Source organism: Phymastichus coffea, unplaced genomic scaffold (genome assembly GCF_024137745.1).
Source record: "Phymastichus coffea isolate CEN01 unplaced genomic scaffold, Cenicafe_Pcof_1.1 PCOF00090, whole genome shotgun sequence".
NCBI lineage: Eukaryota > Metazoa > Arthropoda > Insecta > Hymenoptera > Eulophidae > Phymastichus > Phymastichus coffea.
The window spans coordinates 530,949-556,468 of NW_026706901.1; the positions used below are offsets into that span (position 1 = coordinate 530,949).

Here is a 25,520-nt window from a genome sequence, read left to right on the forward strand (position 1 = left end):
TCGCCATTGACAATCTTTTCATACTAGTTTATCTTTTTGCAAGCTCCAATTCAAATTAATAGATCAAAAGATCATTGCAAGCTGTCGAGGTGTAACTTGATAATTGGAAAATATGGATTGTGCAAATAAGTCGACTGACGTTGATTGTATGATTTCATTATTCTGATGTCTGTTTCAGGTATGGAATTAGTATTTACGCATGCCAACACTGTCATCGTCTCTTTTGTGGAATCGAAATAAATAACAAAGTTTATTTTTGTAAAGGCGAACTTATTAGAGAATCTCATACCGGTACAGCCAGGTATGCCATGCATTTGTTTATAATGACATTTTGAAATGGCTATGTTTATACTTTTGAACGTCAGCGTGGTTTTCCTCAAGCGAATTGTTGGCCGTTTAATACGTATCTATAAAAAGCAACTGAGAGCACGTTTAGATGAACCCGCTTACGTGTTGTAATATGCTGTCGATCGTTCATGGTGTCTGTGTAACAGTGTTCGCAAAAGTTTATTCAGAAAAATTTTCATTTTTTAAAGCCATTGTCAAACTTATCACATGCCAGTCGACAGGCACCCGTTACAATACAATAATAAGTAAAAAGAAAACGTACTTTATCTAGGTGCTCATTTAGTAGTCTAGAGGTCATGGGCCTTGCCACGGTTGATCGAGGCCTCTTTAATCTCCAAAGATTCATTATCTAAGGAAATCCCGTAATCTCGGATTGTTAGATTATTTGAACAACTTCATTTTGAATTTAAAACCGTTGCCTGAACAATCGGTTTGTTAGTTATGAATTGCAATGATATTAGTTAGAACCAAAGATATCGCTTATGAAAAATTTAGTTGCTTGATTGCAGGTAATAATTTTCTAGGCTCTAGACAGAGTATTTACGTTATCTAGAAATGTTCGTGCGTCATAGCAAGTTAGTAGAGGTCTCGAGGACTGCCTCAAAATATTATCAGTACCAGTCCTATGCACCGTTAAATGTGCTTGTTGGAATTATGAGAATTATGCAAGAATGCCATCTACTTAGTAACAAACCAACCTTTACAAAATTTTCTGCGAGATTCAGTAGACGTCCTATCGAATGCGGACTATCACCGAAACTAGAGTTAACCAAATTTGCGTAGATTAAGAACTATTCTGAGCGCTGGCTGTTTATAGTTGTTAGTTATCAAATTTAGTAGAACAAAATCATAAACGAAGTTGCGAAGTTAGATTGAGTTGTTTTCATGTTATGATGAAACCGCTTGGGATTCACAGGGTATGCTTGCAACTTTATATATGGAACCTCTCTCGAGAACAATTCTCGACGAAAACTAACTATGTTGTCATTTCTTGTGACCCCTCTTGTTTCGTACTCGTAATAATTATATCATTCGTATTTATATTTACGGTAACGTATCTGAAAGGTATCTGAACTTTTTGATTTGATGCATCAAAATCGTATCATAGACTAGTTGTGCTCCGCAGAACAGTTGTCTTAGAACAGCGTTTTCTGGCAAGAGTTTCTTAAATAATGTGTGGCTTAGGAGGCAGCGGCATTTGTGCGAATTGATTTAAAGTGAGGCTTGCGCTACTGATGGTACACATTTGAAATAAATCTTTGTTTGCGTTGTCAAGCTGCAAGAATTGGTGAATGAATGCATCAAGTAAATTGGCTATTTGTCGTCTGCAAAGCAGTAAAGAGCCGCCTGATCGTATGATGTTGTCAGTGAACGGTAAAAATAGCGCCAAAGACAAGCGTGCGCAGTCTTATCTTTGGCGAGAAATCACGACGGAGGTGTCGAGGATTGAAAAGTAGAAGGAAGAACAGAAGGAGGAACGCTGTCGAGAGAAAAGTTTCTCTGGTAAAGGGCAGACGACGGCACGACGGTACTCGGGTGCGCGTCTTCATCGGGTCAAGTTGGCGCGGAAATTTTCGCCAAATTGACAGCTGCAGGAAAATGCTGGGGCCGTACGCTGCCTTTGTACTGTGAGCGCGTTTCCGAAAGCTCGCGCGCGTTACGCAATCTGTCGTGTAGCACAACGAAGATTAATGTATGGGCGATTCGCTTTGGGGGTTCATTCGGTACGTGCGAGAAGAACCTGGCGAAGCGAGACTTGCCCAGCAGTCATGCTTGGTAGATTCGGATGAGACATTATTTTGGAACCCAACCCTCGAACTTGCATCCTCTGTATAAAAGTTCTTTGCTTTAATTTGCCGGGTCATTTGCAGTCTCAGCGACGGTTAGCTTGACGAGGCGCTCGCGCACGCGAATGAAGTGCAATGGGCCTGTGCTCGGTTGTTGAGTGCCGAGCGTGCGAGTGGTAACGCTCCGTCGGAGCGCTAATGGTCAGCCGCATGGCGACGGTCGTTCTAGGTCGGCTTCCGTACGATTCTGCCTGCAACTTGTTCACCGCTGTCGGTTCGGTCGCTCAGCCGACTGATGTTTCCTTCTCGCTTTTCGCAGTCGTACGTGCTTCGACCGAAACCTGTGCGCTACCCGCAAACACGCGTTTATCGTACGCTGAACGTCACTCATCAAATCGTTGGACAACGATCGCAAACGACATCCATTAATTGCAAAACGATGAGGGACCTTCCGCTTAAGATATATCAGGCAAATTTATTTTACAGGCACGAAGCGTAAAATGAAAATAAAATACGCGAAAATAGATCTAGAAAATGGGATATTTCAAGATGTTTCTCGAAAAAATCAAGCGGTTTTATCCGCTGCCCATGAATTGTGGAAGAAGTCGTGAATCATTTCGGCGATCGCCAAAAGCCTGCTATTTCTAAAAAGATCGAGCCGCGAATCTGGAGGCAGTGGCAGCCGGTTGGTCGACGAGCCCGCTCGGCCGAAGAGAGCGAAGAGAAGCGCAGAGGAGGGCGGGTTGCCATGTTGGTTTAGAAGCGATGGTAGCACGCGGCTCGGTGGGCCGAGCGCCTCGTCGCGCATGCAGCTTGCCGAGGGCTCCGGCCGACCACGGGCAGGGCGCGTGCGCGCGCGATCTGGCTGGGCGCCAGAGGACGGCGGAGAGCGCGGCGTCCCGGCGTCGCAGGCGCCCGCCAGTGTGCCTCTGACGTGGCTGCGAGCCGCTTCCGCGACGTCCCGGCGCCCCTTCCACTGCCGCTCGCGCGCTGCTCGCCGTCGACGACAACGACGACGACAACGACGACGACGACGACAACGACGATCAGCTGCCACTGCGCTGCTCGAGCGACCCGCGCGGTCGTCCCTCCACCGGCGAGTGGGGCACAGCTCGATGCGCTCGGCCGACGAGCCGGTCGACGGCGCTCGGCGCGACTGGTGCTCGGGCTCTCGCCGCTGAGGGCCGACTGGCTGGCACGTCGAACAGTCGGCGATGCCGGCGGATGGCCGGGTAGCGGAGAGCGAGGCGCGCGCGGCTGTGGCAGTGGCAGTGGCAATGGCCAGCGCGGCCGAGGCGCCAGAACCAGTGGCTCGAGCGGCCGGAGCTTGCGCTGCGCGTCGGGCGTGCTGCGGACGAGCGATCACTGCCGAGGCGGCGACGGCGAGCGCACTCGGAGCCGAGAGCCGGAGCGCCTGCTAGCCGCGGCCCGGAGCCCCTCGACGAGTGTCTGTGCCGCGACAGTGACTGGCGCGCCGTGCGTCTCTGCGACCGCTTGCGTTTCGCGGGCAGCAGTGTGCACTGGCCCGCTGACTTTGGAGTGCGCTCGAGCACGGGCCCGCAGCGGAGGTGCGCGAGTGAGGCTGTGCGCGCAGTTGCAGCGATGGAACACCGGTGAACGAATCGAGGTCACCGCAGAATGCCTGAGCCGAGGGCGAAACGCTGTAAACACTGTGACGGTACGCAGCCCGTGTGTCCGTGTGTCCGTGTGTCCGTGTGTCTCTGCGGAGAGCCGACTAAAAAGCCGTGTGCTGTTTGATCTCTCACTCACTCACATCGCACGTGCCTGCGCGTGCTGTGCCACCGCGACTAACCCATATTAACAAACAAACTCTCCCTCGGGCTCCGCTCTCCTCGTCTGACTTTCTCCCTGCGCCTAGCGCGACTAGCGCTCGCTGGAAGTGCAGCTGACGCCAGAGCCGGGTACCCATCTCGCTGGCGATGGCAGCTGGCTCAACTACTACTGCCAGCGGCACATGCTTATTTTGGCGTCAAAATATTTCTTCGTTGTCGAGGCGATAGAGCCAGACGGTCTTGCCGCCTGTCCGCCTGCTCGCCTGCCTACCAGCCTGCCTGCCTGCCTGCCTGCCTGCCTGCCTGCCTGCCTGCCTGCCTGCCTGCCTGCCTGCCTGCCTGCCTGCGACGGTGGCCGAATTCCTCTGCGGACTCGATCGCCGAGAGAAACAAGCCTAGATTCCCGAGGTGGCAGTCCAGCAGCGGCGGCAGCGCAGCGTGACACGCGTCTTCCTCGAGCGACAGAGGCGGCGAGGCAAAGGCAGCGAAACTGGGTCGGGCGCAGTGCTTTCGACGAAAACAGTCTTAATTAGGAACAGCAGCGGACATTTTACCCGTGGGTCATTGGTTCGGCGAGGAGCTCTGACAGCGCATTCCGATCGGCTGCTCCCAAGCTGATCTATGCTAGACTAGCCCGGCCATGCCCTGGCCGGCCGGCCCCTTCGGCGCCACGCGGCCACGGAGCCCTTGCACATTTCGATGAGCTAATTGGTTCGCCCACTCGCTTGGTATTCGAGCACGTGATTATTGAGGCTGTCGCTGGCGTTTCGCGCGTGCTCGTTAGTAGCAATCGGCTATCGGCATTAATAACCATTGACGCGCCTGACGCCTCACTCGTCGAGACGATCGTCAGGATGCTTTGACGGCTGATCACCTCCGTTCGCCGAGTACGCCGGAGCTAGCCTCGGCAGACCTCGACAAGAGCAAAATGTAGTCTGAACTGACGGTTTGTTTGGGAAACTGATTAACGATTGCCACTCGCATATTTTCAAAGCGCATAGACTCTTTCTCTCGATAGCCGTCTGTTTTTTTCGATCCGCAAATACAGCGGTTACGTAAATTCCACGGTTTCTTTTCCAGTGAATCATGCCTCGATTATTTTCATCGCAATTTCGTCTGTTCGGCCAAGGAAAAAGCAAAGCACTGGCTTCTGTCGAAACGATGTTGCACACTAACGTATCTGATGTTGTATAATCGACTGGCCTGGTCGAAAGTCTCTTGCTCTCATTTTACCAGAGCTAGTGTCGATAATGTTGACGCAGTCGTTGCAGTCGGCGGCTGATGGTTCGTGGGTGTCGCCGACAATTGTACAGCGACGAGGGAAAAATTGCGACTCACGACACATAAATCTCCATCTAAAATTGTCTCTCTTTCGTCTGTCGAGTATCGCTTGGCGGCTCTCTCCTACGCTAGCTCTCCTTCAAGTTCCAATCGAAATAGCTACAATTGATTGTGTCACTTCTTTTTCCTCGGCGTAGGCTCGCTCGAAATACCTAAAAGACACCGCGATTTTTCAGCAGCCTATCGACTATCTTTAGCCACCTCACAAATGCCTGCTCGAGAAAGAGAGAGAGAGAGAGAGAGAGAGAGAGAGAGAGAGAGAGAGAGAGAGAGAGAGAGATATTGTCAGGCAGCCCGCTTTTGACAAGATCGTTAAGAAAATATACGACATCGGAAAGATTCGACCAGGTCGGTCTGCGTGCTCTCTTCATTCAATCACATTGAAAAGACCAAAAATACAGCTACTGTCTGGCAATTTGCAGACCGTCGCTTTTATTCAAATTTCACGAACTTTCGGAAAGATCTTGGCGACTTTAACGAGGCTTGTATTTTGTTCGGGGCGATAAACATCGCCGAACTGTTGGTAACGAGCTTGCAAGCTCGGACAATAAAAATGAGGCGACCGCGGCGGCAATGCGTCTCTCGTTCGGTACCTGTACCCAATACCGGACTGCGAAGCTCAAATAGCTATAGCTTCCAAACGAAAGAATCATATCTTACTCTACAATTTATGATAGCAGCTTTAAAATAAGTCCTCACACAATTTATTTCATACGTTAGAAACTAGATTATTGCGCTTCAAAGAATTGATTTTTTTACCCCAAAAAATGCGTAATATTAAACTAATTTCGATATATAACTATTTTAAATTACATTAATTTTATTATATAAAATTATTATGAAAAATTACATTATCAACATATTGTTTTAAAGAAAAGACAACTTCTTTTCATACTTTTGTTATTCAAAACACTTTATAACATTTAATCACAATAAGATAATGTACCATGACTTCGAAATCTTTAGTTTATAAAAAACCAAAAAGTGATTTTTGTCAATTCTTTATCTTAAGTCTTAATCATTATTTAAAGCACTTTATGATGAATTCGATAAAAGCAAGCTGTGAAATACAAATATTTTTATACAATTCACTATAGCATCAAGTAAACTAAAAATAACAAAGAGCTTATGATCATTTGACAAAGTACCTATCATAGCTTTGAAAACTAAAGTAAGGTTTATAGAAAACTAAAGAGTGATTTTCATCACGTACACGGTAAACCCATGTGTTTAAATTTAAACGTTGTCTTCAATTTTAAACACTTCTAAACGTTTAAATTCAGCGACAATGTATTTCTTATGGGTGACGTCAGAATTACACACTTAAAACGTTTAAATTTAAACACATAGGATTTTAAGGTTTTGCCGTGGTATTCATGCTTGAATATCATAAAAAATTCTAACTGAAAAAAGATCAATAGAATTATTCATTCAATACAGTCAGGACAAATAAAATCCTGTATATTATCCTTGGTTAGTTTCTACGTAATTTTCATGGACTAAACAACATTTAACATTTAAGTAACACATTTCTATGTTATTTTCGTATGTCAGTGAATGTACATTCTCATGCTTTTTACCTAATTTTCATAACAAATCTTATAAAACTGGTCTTTATTTTTCAAGGAAATATTTGCTTTATTCGTGTGTTTATCACATTTATTCTTTTGAATCATGATCACCAACTTTCTTTTTAACAGTTTCTTTTCTATTGTTCGAACACAGTTTCTCTTAGCGAAGTGTTTTTCGATACTATCTATATTTTTAGATCGTTTCTTGAGAAAGTTATTCTATTGGATACATTCTGTCTTATCTTCTTGTAAAATTAATTTTTTTGATAGTACCACAGCGTGACTATTCATCGACATTTTCTGTGACTAGTATTATTAAGCATGCTCTTTCTTTTCCGTTTCTCTATTACTCATTACATTATAGGAACCTTTTACATACCACATTTGGAGATTTTAATGGGCACGAATAAATCATGCTGTTTGAAATACATTAGTGATATCTAGAGCGCATCGCGCGCTCATCTTTTTAATCTTTTTTCCATTCATTTTAATACACGAATATCACTCAAAACATTTATCGGCAAAATTGAAAATTCGAACATTCAACATGCATTTTATATTCCCATGATTTGATATGAGATATAGCTGACGATATAATTATTAATAAATAAATACGAAGTTACGTTTACACATGATTTAAAAATTTTGTCAATGAAGTTTTATTTTTATCATCCGAAGTTGTGTTTTGAATGATTATTGAAAAGTTTCAAAAACATGATAAAAAATATAAGTCCTAAAAACATTACAATTTCCTATAACCGTATCCTTTATGATGTAATAACAGACTTGGGTAGGCGTTTACGGTCATAATTCTACATTCTCAAAAATATTTTTTAATAATTTATACAACTGAATAGAGCCTAAATCTCTGCTCAATATTTTATTGTAATAATCTATCAATTTATATCTTTTATTACCTACTCTGTTTATTTAAAGCTAAACTCTTACAGAGCAAAATGTAATTAATTTCTTTATCAAGGTATCAGTTGATGTTTATTTTGATATTAGTATGATTAAATCAATCTTTTCGTATAAAATTCATGCCAACTATACTTATTTTTTGTCAAACGTTAACTCGTCTACAAAAATCTATAGTAATCTTTCATAAACACACAATTCATATACTATCAGATGACAGCTGAGCAAGTGACTAACTTTCAACCAAACAGATCACGAATAAACTACCTTCACTTTCCAGGCCATCACTTTTTTATATAGGATTACATCCATCGATATTCATTGATGAATGAAAATAGAATTTGTACACATTTTTTTCACAAAAACTGATGAATTTTTACCCATTTCAAGATGTATCAGAAAAATTATTCAAAAAATTAATTAAATCTACAATTGATAAAAAGTACTAAGCTATTATATTATCATAGAATATTAAGCTTTACATACTAAATAATAGTGGTTTCGGTCCTAGTCTTATATTATAGTATGAATAACACATTTAACATCGTGTGTTTTTTGTTGTCTCATTGAAAACATCCGTGAACATTCTTTATATGTGACGGGTTTATTACTCTAATTAGTTTCCGTTGCCCGTATATCTTAATTTACAATGTACAAAAGATAAAAATGTATTTTCCTCCATTTAATTCTATTAACTTTCTCTCTTTTTCAACCAAATAAGAAAACAATATTGATAATTTCAAAATGTAACCTTTTATGTTCTTCAACAAATGATTAATTAAAGGTATATTTCTATTCTTGCAGATTATGGTCCATATTATTCATTTTGAAATTGAATTCATTGCTGAAATATAAATTTCACCCTCCTAGACATATAACACAAATATTGCAAAGTATACAAAAATTCAAAATTTCGCGCTCTTTTTTAGCGTCGACCAATCACAACGTTGGATGTTGGCTAATCGTCATTTTTTAGGAACGTTTCTAATTTTTCTCGTCACAGAAGGCAGTATGTTATAAATGGTTTGTTCATTGAAATCTTCATCAGATGAATTTACCTATTTTTTTTAATGACATTAAGTCATCTGTTAAGACAAAATAAAAAAATTAAAAAGAAAATAAAACACATAACTTCAAATAAAAACATATACCTGTGGTGTCATCAGTGTTAATCCTTTATGGACCTGCTTGAGGTTGGTTAACATCAATGTAAATAGATCTGCATTTTAGTGAATGTTTCACAGAATTGGAAGCTACTTGTGTTGACTCTGGCATACACGATTGGAATGTAGCCTCACTGGCTTTGCAAGCTTCATCGGGAATCGCATTTGGATCAAAAAGATACAATTCTGTTTAGTACTAGATTTTATAATTTTGGAGTAAATAATCTGTCACAAGCTGTTGTGAAAATTTCTGCAAATCTTTGTTTTGATAATTTTCTGTCACTATGATTGAATTAATATGTTGACAGTTGAGCATTCCAAATCTCAAAGATCTCAAATAGTCTAAATATAACTTTGTCTAATGGATGAAATTCATGTGTAGTATTAGAAGGCAGAAAGAATAAAATTACATCTACCTTTTATGCAACACGTACCATTTAATAGCTTAAATGGTATTTTGTTTTGTCCTATATAAAAAAAATATTACCAGAATTTTGATGTTCTACAAATTACTTGAGCTTATTAATAAACATTGCCTGAATCGTTGAGCGTTTATCGTACATTTTCACTACTGAACCTGAGGATAAGTTGTCATTCCACTCTCCCTTTTGGTTTTCTTCATTGAATAGCATCATTGCCGCAATATAATTGCCGAGTGTATCGACACACACTACATAATAACATTTTACTCATGCTCGCTGTTTATGGCATGTACCCATTGAACACCTGTTTCTATCAATACATGTTGTTCTTTGTGCATAGTAAGTCAACAGCCTTTATTATCCATGTTTCAGATTGCAATCAGCTTTCGATTCAACTGATTCTTTTGAAGAACATCTCAAAATCTATGAAAGCGTTCTTGCAGAACAGTTTTATTCAATGTGGTGCCATAGTGAAATTTAAAATTTTCTTGCTTTCTTCTTTTTGATTCTTTACTAAACTTCTTTTCTTGGTAAAATTTAGATAATCTTAAAATTAATCTTAAAAAAATCTTAGGGGTGATGGGGTAGCCTATTTTAAGTAAACGCTCGATTCATGTATTCAACTATTCATTTCCATAATAAACAATACAAATTTTCGATCCAACTCCTTTTTCATTGGCACATTGTTCTTAATGCAATCAAAATTTTTACTTTGCAATGCTGTAAAGTTGCGATGCGGTGAATGCTGTGTTTTTATCTGACTGTACACTTATCACACTGCAACGCGCATATCAAATTTTCGTACGTTCATGTTGTTCGTACTAACTTGAGTGTTGAATTCTGAAATGAAAAAGACCTCTTAATTTTAACTTCTAATTTTTTTGCTAGATTTTATTGTTAGTCCGGTATTGGATACAATCGAACCTAAATAGTGATCGGGTGGCCGTTTGGCATGTATAAACTCTACAGAGATTTTTGAAAGCGTTTTGGAAAGGCCAAACAATCACGAGTCCAAGCACATATTACAAGTGTTAAATTAAAGTTGTTTGAATTATAAATACTTACGATAGGAAAAACTGAAGAAACTGAAAAGTGTGATTTGTCTCAGTCCACAAAATCTGTAGTTAAAATTGGAATGAGCATTCTAAAATGATACTGCTCTTTGAAGTTCATCAAATATCATAATACGTTGATTCTTGGGTCCAAATTGCTCTATAACGCGCGAAAGTTTAAAATTTTCTACTAGTCCGATACTAGATAAGCTTATACATCAAGTGAATGCAGACACTGCAGCAGCTCATCCGACGATCAGAAACTACGTGTGTCTCGTTTAAAAAATATATGCGATTCAGCGGTGGGCGACCTGTCGACGGAATGTAAAAGCGACACGCAGGTCCACAAACGACTGGTGCTGCAGAGAGCAGCGACTGTTGCTGCAACTGCAAGGCACGCTTCAGGCACAGTCGGCGAAAGCGTGCGACAAGCCTGTACTGACGATAGCGCGTGATCCGCGAGCCTGAGCAGCGGCATCGCGCGTCTCGTTCAGCCAACGGCACTGCTGGCGCAAGGGGTGCCCTCCACGAGTTGCGCGGCGAGGGCGGCGAGTGTGAATCCACGTGACGGCGCGTCGCCCTGGCGCCGCTCCTCGACCGTTTACCGGGATGTGCCGTCGCGCCAATCTGGCCGAGGGCCAGATCCCGCGACTCGACGCACTCGCACGCCCCCGCACCTGCCGGAGCAGAATTTCCAGCTGGCGACGCTGGTGCACGGAGAGCAGAGCCGGCGGAAAGCTCGTGCCCGTGGAATGTAGGCGAGGCTGCTCGAGGCAACCCAAGTGCAGTCGAAAGCGGAGAGCAGCAGAAGCAACGAGAGGCAAGGCGAAGCACAAGCGCGCCGCTGCAAGCTCGACTGATCAGCGACCTGTTTATTTTCGCAGCAATGCCAGGGTGAACGCTCGCTGCCGAACGTACACCTTTGACTATTGGCCAATCGCCTCTCTTCTTTCTGCTTTTTGCCGCTGTGCCCGGCGAGCTTGTCCCCGATCTGCCGCGCGCGCAATATCTACATACAGCGCCGAGCGAGCTCGGTCGCTCGAGCATCGTTCCCTGCCGATCGTCCACTTGCATGGAAAGTCCTCGAGCCTCGCTGCGCGCTAAAAGAAAACGCTATTTCTCCGTTGGCAGGCCTGCGCTACGCAGTGGCCATTTCTGGCACTCGGCCTACTATCGCGAATTCATTAAACGATATGTTGTTGTCTTCGGAGCGCTCCGATTTTCTTTGCTCGCTCGATCGGGGGAAGGCAAGCAATGAGCAGCGAGGAGGGCTTCGACTGTCCGGAAACAGATGAGTGCTGCGTGGTCGCCGACGCGACCTGGCCCTGGATTATCCACCCTCGTCCGTGATGCCGCCTGCATCAGTGAAGCACTGGCCGTGGGCCTCGTCCGCGATCGGTCGAGCTGTCTGACGGGCGACGAGCGCGCGGCGCAGAAACGGTTGTCTTGGCGCCTCGCTGCCCTCAAAGTCACGGTCCAGCGCCTGCCGTCCGGCTGCGACTTTATTCGCGTCCGCCGATAAACAAACTCCAAGGCGCCCACGCGCCAGCCTGCACGCGTCTCACGCCAAGCGTTCGCGCCCCAGCTGCCTGCGTTCGTCCGCGCGCGCCACTTGCAGCCACAAGCTCGCTCGGCGGGTTCACCGCCAATCAGCGCCACCTCGCGAGCGGCCGACGCGGCGCTCCGGGCTGTTCACACCGAGCCTTTGAAAGTCCTCGAGGCGGATCGAGCAAAGGGGCTCTCGGCAAAACGGTGACCTGGACGGGGCCCAAGCAACGGCTCCTACTTGGGTCGGCGCCGTTAATTTAGCTATGATCGCGCTCGTCGCCTTCCGTTGTCTTCCGATGCGCGAGCTGCGGCGTCCAGAGCCCACCACTGGCTCGCACTTGAGCGGCCGAGCACGAGGCGCAAGCGCAAGCTGCATCTTTACGGAGTGGAGTTAAATGTTCAGCGCACGATAAACGTCTGGCAGGAGTCAGTCGAGTCCGTTCGATCGATCGTGGAAAAGAGGGAAGAGTCTATTCGATTTTTGCGGCTATTAGTTCGACTGGCACAAGCAGCGAGCGACACTGCCGAGTGGTTAATTATGGAATCGTGGCTTAAAAAGTGCAATTAAAGTGGAGCATCGCACGTTCATCGCTGGGGCAAACGAGTTGAAAAGGGATGGAAAAAGTAGCCGAGGCTGGTGGCTGGCGGACGATAACGATAAATTAAATAAGGCGCAGCTCGCTAGGAGAGGCGGCAAGCACCGGGACGAGGCTGGCTGCGCCGTGTACGAGCGCTTTTTCAGCATCTGCCTTTTTCCAACAATACATCAGCAGGCCCCGTAAATCATGTATAATTCGCGATGGCGGCCGCGGCGGCTCCGCAAAAACGGCCCACGAAGCGTCGCGCACGCACGCGCTCGCCATTCGCGCGAGCCTTCAGCGCCCATTAATCTCCGCGCGCAAGAACAGTCCGCGAAGGTGAAATCTGCCCCGGCCGACGCGATGTTTGCCGGCTCGATAGGCGAGCGCCGAGTCGATTGGCCTTGGCGATCGAGTGCTCGAAGCTCCGTTCGCGACTGTTTATCGGTGGCGCAGCCGTTGGGCGGCAACGGGCGGGGGCGCCAACCGCGAACGTGGCCGGTCAGCCGCAGCTTCTGGCAGCTCCGGGCAGCGCTTCCGCGCTCGCCCCGAGTTTATTTCGGACGTGCGCTTGCTCGCGCATTAACATTGGCATTGGGGATATCGCCACCAGCGACGCCCGAGTGGGCCCGAGTCTGCGGCTTTTCGGCGACCATTGTCGCAGACGTGAGCACGTAGACGAGCTGAAATATTTACTGGCCAATGTCTGGCAGCCGGCTGCTAACCGCTCCGCGAGCACCGATCCGACCAGCAGCAACCAGTTCGACTGGGCTTGCTTCGGATTTTCGCCTACGACCTCGTAACTGCACGCACGCCTAGGCCTCGCCCTCCCCTATCACGTGTCGCAATCATTCACTTTTCCTCGGCTCGCTTCCAAACATTCCGCCGCCGCCGCCTCGCCTCTTCTGATTTATCTTGCGCAACACTGTACTCGCGAACAAGAGCTTCATTATTGCGAGCATTCTTCCATTTGCGTCTAGCGCCAAGATTAGTGCGTCTGCAAGGTGGCAAACACCAGCCACAATTTTCAAACTCTACGACGATATCTGATGCTTTTGTCTTTCGCATATTCTCTACGCCTTCTAATTACCTTATTAATGCTAAAATTCATCGCTAATGGGACTTTGTCGCCAATCGACTTGGACAATGGACAGTCGCTCTTACCAATCATGTTTTCCCAGCCATAATATACATCTTATATAAATTCGTGTAGTTAGCCAAGAAAAAGGTGGAAAATGCCAACCGAGTTCGACGAAGTGATGGACGTAGCGGTAGAGGCAAAGGAAAATTCGAATCCGGAAAAGGTTGCATAGAGGAGGCGCTCGGCCAAGTGCACGAGTCTAATTAGATGCGCCTCCATCGTTGCTATTCTCGTAGCGCTGAGCACCTCGAATCATTCATTTGCTCGGGCGCACTGCTCGAAATCATCCTCCCCTGAGTCGGCCGCAGGAAATGTCGCACGCTCACGTGGCAACAGAGGAAGGGTCTCGTGCCGCCGTCGCGGTCGTCGAGGATGCCACCGTATCAGCGGTGCGTGGGCGCACCAAGCCAATTTCGGCCGAATGCCGAGAGCAAGAGCGATTGCACGGAGATTATTTTCAGAGCGCCAACTTTGCAGCTCGCTGCGGCGACACTGCAGACGATTATTTGCAGCTCTCTGGCGTAGCTTATAACAGTTGCACCCGCACGCGCTCACACATTGCTTTTCTACGTTGACGTCCGGCTACTTTGTACTTCACGCGCGCACCGCGAATGGTCAATCGTATTCTGGAGCGGGACGGGAGGGGGGAGGGGGGAGGAAGAGTGGCTTTCACAAGTTTTGGCAACTCGCTCAAAACCTATGACTTATGAGGGAGTTTTGTCGCTGCTAAAATTAGCCGCGGCGTATTGCGCAACTCGTAGCTGTCGGGGGAAATGTGTTCGACAGTTGGGCGCTGCTAAAAATGTCAATTTAGAGCGGAACCTCCGCTCGAGTCGACACATTCTTCGGCTACAGCGGGAACAACATGGAAATGTAGTGGCTCGATGGACTGTTAATGCCAGTGCTACAGCGAGCAGATGTAAGAGACTTAATCCAGATTTATCGAGCTAGACCGGCATATCTGTCGGAGAAAAAGGTGCAAGCGAGATTTATGTAAGCGACGCCAAAGTTTTAAACAATTTAAAAGAAGTATCGAGTGGCATTCTTCCGAGAGGCAAACCAGTCGCAGCAGTACATGATTTGTCGCTACTGGCACGCAAATACGTCTGCGCGTTGACGAGTCGTTGCGCGGCTACCGATCGCGATAAGCGCTGGATAGAGCGGAACGAAGCGAGCGTAGAACTGCAGTGCGCGCTCCGCTCCCGAAATAGCCGCGTCGGGCCTCCCGCTCGTGCGCCAGAGGAGCTGGCTCGCGCCGCCGCCGCCGCCGCCGCCGCCGCCGCCGGCTCGAAGCTCCAAAGGGCAAAGGGGCCCGGCGCTCGTGGCGACCAGGCAATCCCGTCGGCCGGACACGTGGTCGCGATAAAGTGACTCGGCTCGATAATTAACGAGCTGCCCCGGCGACGAGCACGGCCTCGCAGCCGGCCTCGCGGCCTCGCGAGCCTGGGCGCAGTGGCCTCGAGCGCGCCAACGCTCGCGGCTCGCGCAAGAACGCGGCGCGCACGCCCCCTTGCACGGGGGACAAGCCAGCCGGCATTCCCACGACGGCTAATCGAAATATTATTCCAGGACCATGTCCACTGGCCGATTCTAATTCCTATGCGGCTGCCGGTGCGGCCGCGCCGCTACTGAGTAATCGGACCGTTTTTTGCAGCCGCCAAGCTCGACTCCTTTTTGCCGATCGCCGCGACGGCGGCGGCGGCGGCAACAGCAGCGGCCGGCCCTCGCCGCTTCTTCTTCTAGTTCTTTTGCTCCTTCCACGCGGACTTTGGCGCACTTGGCGCGCATTCGTATACACCTCTCGCCTGCGACAGTCCCTAAAGCATCGCGCGCTTTGCTTCTATCGGCGCACCACGTACAAATTGCTGCTTTTATTAAAGATAACGACTCCGCCTCTGTAGTGCAAATTAAACGGGCTCGTCGGGCTTCGCCTGCACCTACTTACCGACTGACTTACAAACCCGCGCACTGACTTTTTGCCCGCGCGAAATGTCGATTGTTGCGCCGCGCTGCCTTGGCAATGTCCGCGCGCGAGCTCCGTGATTTGCTCTTGCTTTGCGTTCGAGGACGCCGTTTGCCGCCCTAATTGGTCGCTGGCCGGCGCTCACGCGGAACATCGGCGCCCGTAACGCAAGCGACTGCGCGGAAGCTCGTAGAGCGCCATCGGTCCCCTTCTGGTCAGGCCGCGCAAGCTAGATGCAAAAAACAATCGCGAGAGCACGGCCCTCTCACTCTCGCGGCGCGCAAGTGAAATCGAGAGCAGCCGACCAAGTAAGACGTGTATACCAAGTCTTGACGCAAATAGCGCGCCCAACTTAGCCTAAGCTTTTCGCGTTCGAGCTAGCAGCAAAGTGCTAGAGCACGCGTAGTGCCCACTCGACTGAAAAACGGAGCTCGATTTTTTGGTCGCGCCATCCCAGCCGGTGAATAGCTCTGTCCGGTCGCCGAACGGAGGGCAATTTTACTATCGTGTCGGTACTTTGCTGTTTGCCGCGAAATCAGCAGGCGCTGCTTCGCTGCTTGCGCCCGACCCCGGCTCGTCGGCCGTTTCTGCCTTCTCTCTCCGCCTGCCTCCCCCGCCACTGGCCGTCACTTCTAGTCCTCGCTTCGCAATCAACGGAGCGTTCTCCGTGTGTGTTCCGGCAATTCGGCTCGTATCAGCGTGTGGCCGAAGCCGCGTATTTTTCTTTCTCCGGCTCTCTCACCTCTATTTTTATTCGTTACTCGGGCGTCTCAGTCGTGATTCCCGTTTGCCTCGCTGAAATGTGGCCCGAGCGAGGCGCTAAAGGGCTCCGCCGGAAATCCCGAATGTTTGCACGAACAACAAGCCCGTCTGTCGACTGGCGTGCCATCGAGCGTCGAGCGCAACACCGAGTCAGCCCGGCCACTACTTTTCGCTCGACGACGGCGCAGTTCTTCCGCGATCTCATCGGATACCCGTCCGCGACCATTGGATGCGCGCGATTCCAACTGGCGCGGAAAGAAGCAATCGAGTGCAGCTGAAAACGGAACGGGGTAGGGTAGCGCTCGATAATTCAGCTCTGGGAATAATGTTGTTTGTCAGGTGTCTCTGCGATAGCGTCGTAAATCTGGGGCTCCTTTCCTCGGCGGAGCATCTCCCCCCGCGATGTGATGTACGTCGATGGCCCGAGATAATTAATTTCTTCTGGCGGCCGTTCTCTCCGCTGAGGCTACGTTGTAGGTATAAGCTTGCTTGCGCGAGTTCCCTCCCTCTCCCTCGCTCTCCTCCCCCGAGGGAAGTGAATTACGAGCGCAGAAAAAGGCATGTCACTGCTGCTGCGTGTCGCGAATCTTTCATTGTCACTTTCGCGCTGTCGCCGACTTTGGCTTGCAGCCGGCGCCGCCTGCACTGCGATATCAGTATTTATGCGTGCGCATCCTCCCGAGGAGCTCAGCATCTCATTGCTCTGTTACTGGCCGCGCGCATGTAAAAAGCAATTGGGTCGCTCGGTCTTGGAGGCGCCGCTCCGAGCTCCGCCCGGCCCTTATTGATGACGAACAAGTCACTGGTTCTCGCCGCTCGTTGCCGCGTCTCGCTTGCGCGCGCGCGCGCCCCGAATCCGACTCTTTCGCATTTGTGCCCCTTCGCTGATCGCGACTCGACCTCGCTTTCGAAGCCGCCGCGAGTCAGCGACGCCGACAAGTGTATCGAGCAGCGATGTCGCCGTCGCAATCCAATGAAAGAGCAATAGGCTCGAAAGGTGCAGCGAGGATGATTGCTCTTGTTCGCGCGCTGGGATGCGTTGCGCATTGCGAGCGCAGGTGTGAAAGGAGCGACCGCAAACGTGCGGCGCGAGGTCCGGTCAACGAGCACGCATCGATTCGCAATTGGCTGCGCGCATACCATGTGCCTGACCGCAACCTCTGAAATATTATTCATATAACGAGATTCCCATCAGATTCATCAGAATAGCACGATAATGAGTCTACGGCGAGCAAAGGCTACTGCTGGAGTAAGTTCGCGCGCAAGAGCTGCCGCCCGCTGCTCTCGCTGCAGCAGGGCAAGCGCGGCTTCGACGTCTCGCCAGCGTGACGGTTTGGCTGTTTGTCTGCGCGACGCCGATCCGCGCTGCGTCGACGACGTTTGACCCATTGTCGCTGCACTCCGATGAAACTAGCCGGCTGCTGGATGATTATTTCGAGCCGCATCCTCTTGGGAGCGAAGCCGCGAGCTCGAACAAGGTGCAGCTTGTGTGCGAGTCGCGGTACTCGCTGCCGCGGCTGCAGCTTGCGAAACGCCTCGCATGACGCGCTCGTCTCGACGAAATATGCATACGCGCGCGCGCGCCCGCTTCAAAGTGGGCAAAGTCGTTTCTATTTTGGCCCGCCGCGCATGCGAGTAGCGCAGGCGGCGAAACGGAACGATGCGAAATGAAAGCCAGCCGCCCGCCACCGCCGTCCTACCACCATCTATTCTCTCTCTCTTCCCTTTTCTGCCTTTGTTTACATGCTCGTCACAGCTCGCGTCGTTCTACATCCCTCGTTCTCGCGCTACGACCGAGCATCGCTTTGCCAATCCGAGCTCCGTGATTGTCGACTTCTTCGATTCATCAAGTTTGAGGAGTAGCTGCTTTCGCGAATCGCTTAGTCTTGGCGCTGACGAAAGTGCCCAAGTCACAGCATCTAATGCCTTCGATCAACAATCGTCCGAGCCCGTGCAGTCGCAATTATTCCAAGGACCACTTGGAGCATTGACGAGACCGCGTAGTACGAGCAACGGGCAAAGAACAACTGCCGAGCGAGCAGCTTCCGAACTTGGACTGTTTTCACTTGCTTAGGCGAGTGTAGCTCGTGCGTAAGTGCGCGACGAGGGCTCGTCGAGAATAATCATTTGACAGGTGTGAAGTGACGGGCTTGCGGATAGAGTTTTTCGAAATAAGCCGGTGATTATATCGTATCGTGGTTTTGTTTCATTTGCAGCCTGCTCGTAGACCTTCCGCGAGATCGCGTCAATTTTGCAGAAATTCCCGTACACCGCTACTGCGAGCACTTTGTGGTTTTCGAAGACGTCCACGACGTAGCCGCATTCAAGGACTTGCCTTTCTAACATCACGCCCACGTGGTCGCCTCGGGTTTTTTTCCTCGATTACGTACGTATACACTTCGTCGCTCCAATTTGACAAACAAACAAAGCACTCGGTACGAAGTTCAGGCAAGTGGATTTCGACGGAGAACGATAAGTGCGGTGAAAATAGAAAATAGATGCCTACAGGCAGTGTTGCGATTGGAATGAGAAAGAAAGCTCGGATGTTGAGGCGAACGCGGTGGGGCTGAATGGGCGGTGGCTGCGGGCCGTTAGCCGCGCTCGAGATTTTGGCCGGCTTTGGACGGCCAGTTGGCACAAACTTTCAGCCGAATACGCAGCAGCGGCTTCTCTCGGATTACGCAAGCTGCTGCGCTGCAGCTAGCAAACATCCGTGGCACGTTGGCCGCCGAACGCCCGATAAAAATGCCCATCCGCTCGATCTCGTGATCCGCTTGGCTGCCTCTTTATCGGCGCGCGGCTCGTTTGCAGCCGCTTGCGGGTACACATTTTACCCGCGACACAATTGACAGCATCGGCTTATCTGGCGCGCCACCGCCTCGGTCGCGCTTCGACATCGATAAGCGAGCGGCTTCCAGAAAATATCCCCGACGCCGAGCGAGCAACAACGGAAAGCTTTTAATGATGCAACCTGATGGCGGCTACTTGTCCGATAAAGCAAATAAGGACGACTCCATTATTTGCCGAAATCCGTCAATGCTCCCGCAAATCGGACTCGCAAGCGTGCAAAATTCATCGGTGAATAATTGAAACGGAATTGCAAGTCCGAGCCTCGACGTTGATTACTCAAGAATAATTGATCGCGGAGACTCGAACGTGCGTCATAGCCTAGAGCCCCGTAATAAATCTTCATCGGGACCTCTATCCTCTCTCTCTCTCTCTCTCTCTCTCTCTCTCTGATGAGCATCGTTGTCTTGGTCCTTTGCAGAATGCCGTGCCGATTTCGGCCCAATTGGTCACAACTTGCGCACTCGACAATTATGTCAGTGGCGGAGCTGCCACCGCAGATAAGCCGCTTGCTGTCATTAATTAATCCGACTACTTCTGCCGGAGCTAATGAGGCTCGGGTCGCGACTGGACGCTCACGAAGCGACTGGCCGTTTCGAGGACCCACTGCCTCATTGTTGCTGGCTTATCGGGCCACTCGCGTGGCTGCACGCAACTACTACCGCTGCGAACTCTCGGCTTGTGCTCCTCACCGCTATCCGGCAACATCTGCACGCACACAGAAGCGCCGAAGAGAGAGAGAGAGACAGAGAGAGAGAGAGAGAGAGAGAGAGAGAGAGAGAGAGAGCGAGTGCCAAGGACCGAGGATCGCAGTTTGGCTACTTTCTTACTCGCTTACTCGTCGGTCCTTTCATCTCGGCCGCCTTCACTGGAGCCCAATTTGCATGATATGCCGCCGTCATTTTTATTGGGCGCACGACGTATACCGAGAGAGCTGCTCGCGCGGCCGCGCGACCCGAGCAAAAAACGACAACTCGCGTCTCCGCTTGGCGCGAGCTGCAGTAGCTCTCGCCTAAAATCGGCGCTTTGACGGGCCGCATTCCTCGCTCCTTGCCGCGCGCAGCCCCCGCAGGCATTCGGAGAATTTTCTTGATTGCCCCCGCTAACAATCGGTCAGCCGCGCTCGCAAGCAACTTTTTGCGCAACTTCAATTAGATCGGGGCTGCACTCTCGGCTCGGGCGCAACGGAAAGAGAGGGCCAAACATCAGGTGGGTCGATATTCGATGGTCATCGGGCGAGCGTTGGCGAGGCGCGAGTGCGCGTTTATCGCAGCGTACGTACGTCGCGCTACATGGCGCTATCGCGCGAGATCGCGCGCGCCCGCTTGTACTCGAGCTCGTCGACGATAAAAACTGATCACCGGGAATTCCTCGGCGTACGCCGACTGCTTGGCGGCGCGAAAAAGTAGCCGGAGTGGAGGAACGGCGAGATTCGGCGATAATCGAAGTCCACCGGCTGCCGGACTTCGGCTGGACTGCGCGCGCTACCTCGCGAGCGGCGTTCGGCCCACTGCCCGTCCAGGACAGTGTCCACGCTCGTGTACGGTCGAAGCTCACCCAAGCAGTCCACCTCGGAGTCTCGCTATTTTCTGCCGAGTGGCGTTTGCTCGCTGGCTGAAAGCATTGCCAGGCTTGGTCGAAGAGTCCGAGTCGAGGCGAGGAAGAGCCTCTGAAGCGCATGGGAAGACTTCGGTCTGCAGCGGGCGTTTCAGCGCGCGACGACAATGCGACGAGCTGCGCCTAACGAAGCTTATTACCGCGCTGCGTCGTCCCTCTCATTGTTCGATCGTAGAATCCCGTCGTGACCCGTGCCACGGGCGCAGCAGCACTCTAGCGCCGCCGCGGCCTCCGAATCTCGCATGCATCTCGCTACAGCCAGCCACCGGATGCGCAGCTGCTAGACCAAACTGCACTCGTATAATATCGCTTAACGAGCCCCCTCGTCGTTTCGCCGTTTCGCCGTTTCGCTATTGGGCCATTTCGCGATTTCGATCGTTTTCCTGGTCGACCTCACGAGCTGCGCATTTTCCGCGGCACCGGCCGATAAATCAGCGGGCCACGGCAAATTGCTGATCCCTGCCTGCTGGGCCAACTGCCTAGCAGAGGCTCGTTAAGGGTGCCCAGTGGGAAGGCGCTCGCGGCCGACGATCGAGGCGCAGCGCAAACCTCGGACACCGTCGATTGGGGAATTCAATCGAGACTTGCGCTCTGGTTTGCTCGGTCGACCGAGTGGATCGGCGAAGTGCAGTTTTTATATAAGCTGGGCCTCGATCAGCTTGGCCAAATGAAAAGCGCCAAAGCACCGAAAGCGAGTGCCAAGCTATTTCACGAATGCGAACGCGCGGCTCGCAGGATCGGTCAGTGATAGCTGTCGGCGAAGGCACGCAGCGCTCGCTCGCAACTCTGCTGGCCGATTTCGTTTTAGCCGCCGGTCGTGCAGATCGAACGATCGCAGTTTCGGCGCAACAGTTGCGTCGAAACTGCGATCCAGCTTCTACCGATAATGGAGCCCGGGCCGCTTTTAGTTTACAACGTGATCCGGAGAGTTGAGACGACAGCCGGACAGCCCGACAGCCGCCTTGCGAAAAACCTCGCTCTTCTCCTCGCTCTTCTCCGTCGAGGGGCTCCTCCAAGTATGTTAATTGATGAAAAATTGAAATTTTATCAGCGATCAAAATGGAAATTGCTTATTAAATCTTGCCGCGCATCTTAATGGTGGAAGACTTATTGCGAACGCAAAGTAAACAGCCGCTCTCTCGGTACGGGCTTTATGGAGAAATTGATGGAGCGCGTCGGACTTGCTTGGTAGGAACTATGCTCGCACCGAGGGCCGGATGCCGGTACGCGCGACGGCCGAGAAATGGGCAAAATAGAGTAGGAAGGACGAGCGTGCGACCTACTTGTTGCCGCGACAACTGGGTATTTAGCGCGAAAGCTAATTCGAGAATATTCGCGGGTAGCGAAAGAAAGAGCCGTGGAAATATTATTGTCGGAAGGCCTTAGCGGTGGCGCGCAACATGGTCATCATCGCCACTGGCGAGCGAACAGCCAGCCAGCCAGCCAGCAGCCAGGCGAGAGATGACGGATAACGCGCTAATGACGACGCGCACAGAGCGGCGCTTTCGCAAATTTTGCGGAACTCGCCAAGATCCCCTCTGTCGGTCTCGCTTTCAAGGATGTGCTCGTCTGGCTTGCCGCTGCTCGGCTCCGATTCCGGGCGAGGCTTCGAGAGAGGGCGACTTTTCCGATGGCTTGCCCGTCGCCCAACTGGACGGACTTCCTGCCTTCCCGCACGGATTTGGCCTACAAGCAGGAACGCCTTGTTGTCATTCCGCGACGCGCGTACGCCCGATGCTCGAGTCCGAATATATTTAGGTTGGATAACTCATAAATACACCTGGTGAGTCAGCGCGCGCTGACAAACAGAGTGACGAACGGAGCCGGCGACAAGAATAAGGGAGACGAAGCATTTTGGCCGCGCTACGCCGACGCAGGCGGCAGCTTGGCGCTCTTTTTCTGCCAAGAGCGCACACGCGGACGCCACGGACTCGACGGAGGCCCCCGAGTCTCAATTACGACGAGCCCCCTCGAGGACACCTCGAGCAAACGAGGCGTGCCCGCGAAGTTAGCCTGCCGCACGGGAGCCAGGCGCCTCTGCCGGCTTGTCGTCGGGGCTCCGTTACGCAAGCGAGGCCTCTCGCCGCCTCCTGTGCACCGGCTGGTCTAGCTTGACGCGCTCGCTAATCACCACGATAACGCATCTCGCCGACCTGATCGACGCTTGTTTACAATCGCGCGCTCGCAGCGCGACAGACGTGAAAGCGCTGCAGCCAATTTATGATAATGAAGCGAATTGAGATTTCAAAAATCTTAATGGCCATCTCGATGAGTGCTGAAATTTATCGGGAGGTCGAAGCCACTAAAGCTTTCAGGGCTGTTCCGTCGAGGACTGCGAGGCTGCTGCCGCGACACGTAAGCACGGCCCGAGCCTCGCGCGAAGCGATAAGCCAGTTTAACAGCCCAACAAAACTTGGCCCCAACTGCGGATTTTAGTGGCGCTCGCAAGTGAATGTCGTCCCCGCACGCACTCGCTCTTATCGAAGCAGTCTCGTGGCCAGTTGACGCTGTTTTTTAGACCGCTATCCCGTTCGCGCGCTCTTATCTCGCATTTCGTCCGCCGAATGCCGATAAATTTGCGGCCGTGGTGCGAATGCCTCGAAAAGACACAACTCATAAGGCGCGTCAAGTCCGCTAGGTCCGGGTGCGCTGCGCATCTTGACCGCGCGAACGAACGTGCAAGGCTATGCCATCGGCAACGGGGACCGAGTACGCAAGCTGCAACTGATTGTTCGAAACGCAGCGTCTTCGGGTGGACAGAAGCCGAGCGCCGCTTGCCTACGATAAGCAGCGGTGAATGCGAGCTGCCGGCTGCAATTGGTGGCTGTTTGCTCTCCGGCCGAGAAGTGAGTCGGTGGCAAGCGACGCGCCGTGACATCGCTCGATTCTTTGTCGCGCCCCAAGCTGCGACTCCACTCGTTCATTCGCGTTCCCCGCTTGTCCACTGCTCCCTGCTAGTTCGGGCTGACACTGTGGCCAACTGCCAACTGCGCGCGATCTCTGCATTAGCAAGCTTCTCGCAAGTGATTGCACGCGCAGACCTAAGTCGCGTCGACGGGGATGCGGGCAAAGAGCATGCAATAGAGGACGACGCAGAGACCCGGCGGAGAGCAGTGATTGGACTGGCGCGCCAAAGTGAGCAAGTAACTCGAAGAAAGCAGCTACGGCGGGAAAGGCGTACTCTCAAAGTCTGAATGAACGGGCCGGGCGAGCGCTCGCTGGTCGCGCGTACGCTTATCGATTGCGCGCGGGATTATGCAACGAGCCACGAGCTCGTGGCCGACTGGCGGTGCTGCCATTCATTGCGCGCGCTCGAGCTAATCAACCGCGGTTAGCCCGAGCCCGACACGCGACGTGGGCGAACCAGTAGCGCGCGTGGCGCTCACATCAGCAACCACGGCGGCGAACGACCAACGCTCTCGGGTCGCTTTGCCGCTGTCTCTCTCATCTTGCCAGCTTCCGACGTTACTAAACTCTCCGAGCGACTGGCCTCGACGAAAGTGGCGCGCGCTTGCACACGAGCAGCCGGCGATTAATCATCAAAGGCCAATACGCCAATACAGAGCATTGTGGGCCACTCGGCGCTGTGAACCTTTTTTGACTTTTCTACAAGTTGCGATGGACCTCGGCGCGCGGAAGAGAGCTCCTCCGGTCGAACATCGCAGCCAAATCGTTAGGGAGCTGTTGGCCAGAGGACAGGCGTACACGCGCGAACCTTAACAAACTGATTGTGAAAGTAGAATTTCAATGAAGCTATTTGCACCTTTCTCGACGCACGCGCACAACAGCTTCGCCTGTCATTTCCGCGCGATATTATTCATCGCTTCGATGGAAAATTGTTGCGCAAGCGCGGTGCGATTTCCCGTTCCAATCAATTTTATCCAACCTTGTCCAGGCGAATAACGATCATCAATCAGCTTGGACAAAGGTAGTAGAACCACTCTGACACTCGGAGCTCGCGAATCGACTGACGATCGTTCGTTTCATTCGGCAAATTCAACGGCGACATTAGCGCCCAGGACGTAGCTAGAGTGCAGCGCAAAGTTTATTGCCGCGTCAGCATCCTCCTTCGTCAAACCTCGTAAACGAGCGGCCGAGAGCCAAGCGAAACATTAATTGCTATCGGAACGTTTTATTTCGGGCAATGAATAGCAGGTTTACGATTGGTTTTACGAACATCGTGTCATTTTCGAGCAGCGTGTCTGACGTGTGTGAATCGCGCATCACTTGGTGCATTATAAATTGTCGTGGAAGTTAGCCGGAGCAGCAGTCTAGAAGGTGTAGAGGAGAAATAAGTCTTGCTCGTCAGGCTGGAATGCTCGGTGGAAAGGGGGGCAAGTGCGCAAGATGCGAGCCTCGAGCGCCAGTAAGTTAGGACGGAGCTATACGTGCGGATTGCGCAAGCAGCGCCAACTTGGCCAGGGCCTGGTGGACCGGACGAGACGCGCGGATGATCCGCTGGTTACGGGCCGCAGGACACGGACGGAGCCAGCTACCGACCGAGAAGGGGCGCCTGCGCAAACCGGCGAGGCGCGCGCGTGGCATCGATCTCCAGGGAGGCGGACGACTGCGAGGAGAGCGAGAGCAGGGTACAGTCGTACGCACTCGACGATGGCGATGCTCCTCTCTTTTCGAGCTCGACCGAGCAGATATTGCGCTGGCGGTCTTC

At 50.9% G+C, this 25,520-nt stretch overlaps 1 protein-coding gene across 8 annotated transcripts in view; it reads left to right on the top strand.

The window, feature by feature from the left end:
• Window positions 1-294: 294 nt before the first annotated feature.
• Window positions 295-25,520, top strand: part of LOC131669239 (myocardin-related transcription factor A) — a 133,084-nt gene continuing 107,858 nt past the window's right edge. For 7 of the 8 annotated variants that reach the window (XM_058943976.1, XM_058943982.1, XM_058943983.1 and 4 more), the window contains exon 1: window positions 3,083-3,813. In XM_058943976.1, coding sequence (XP_058799959.1) covers window positions 3,774-3,813 — 40 coding nt within the window. In that variant the 5' untranslated portion in view covers window positions 3,083-3,773. Of the gene's footprint in view, window positions 302-3,082; window positions 3,814-25,520 lie in introns of those variants that run through there. The other variant, XM_058943985.1, reaches the window with a different exon arrangement.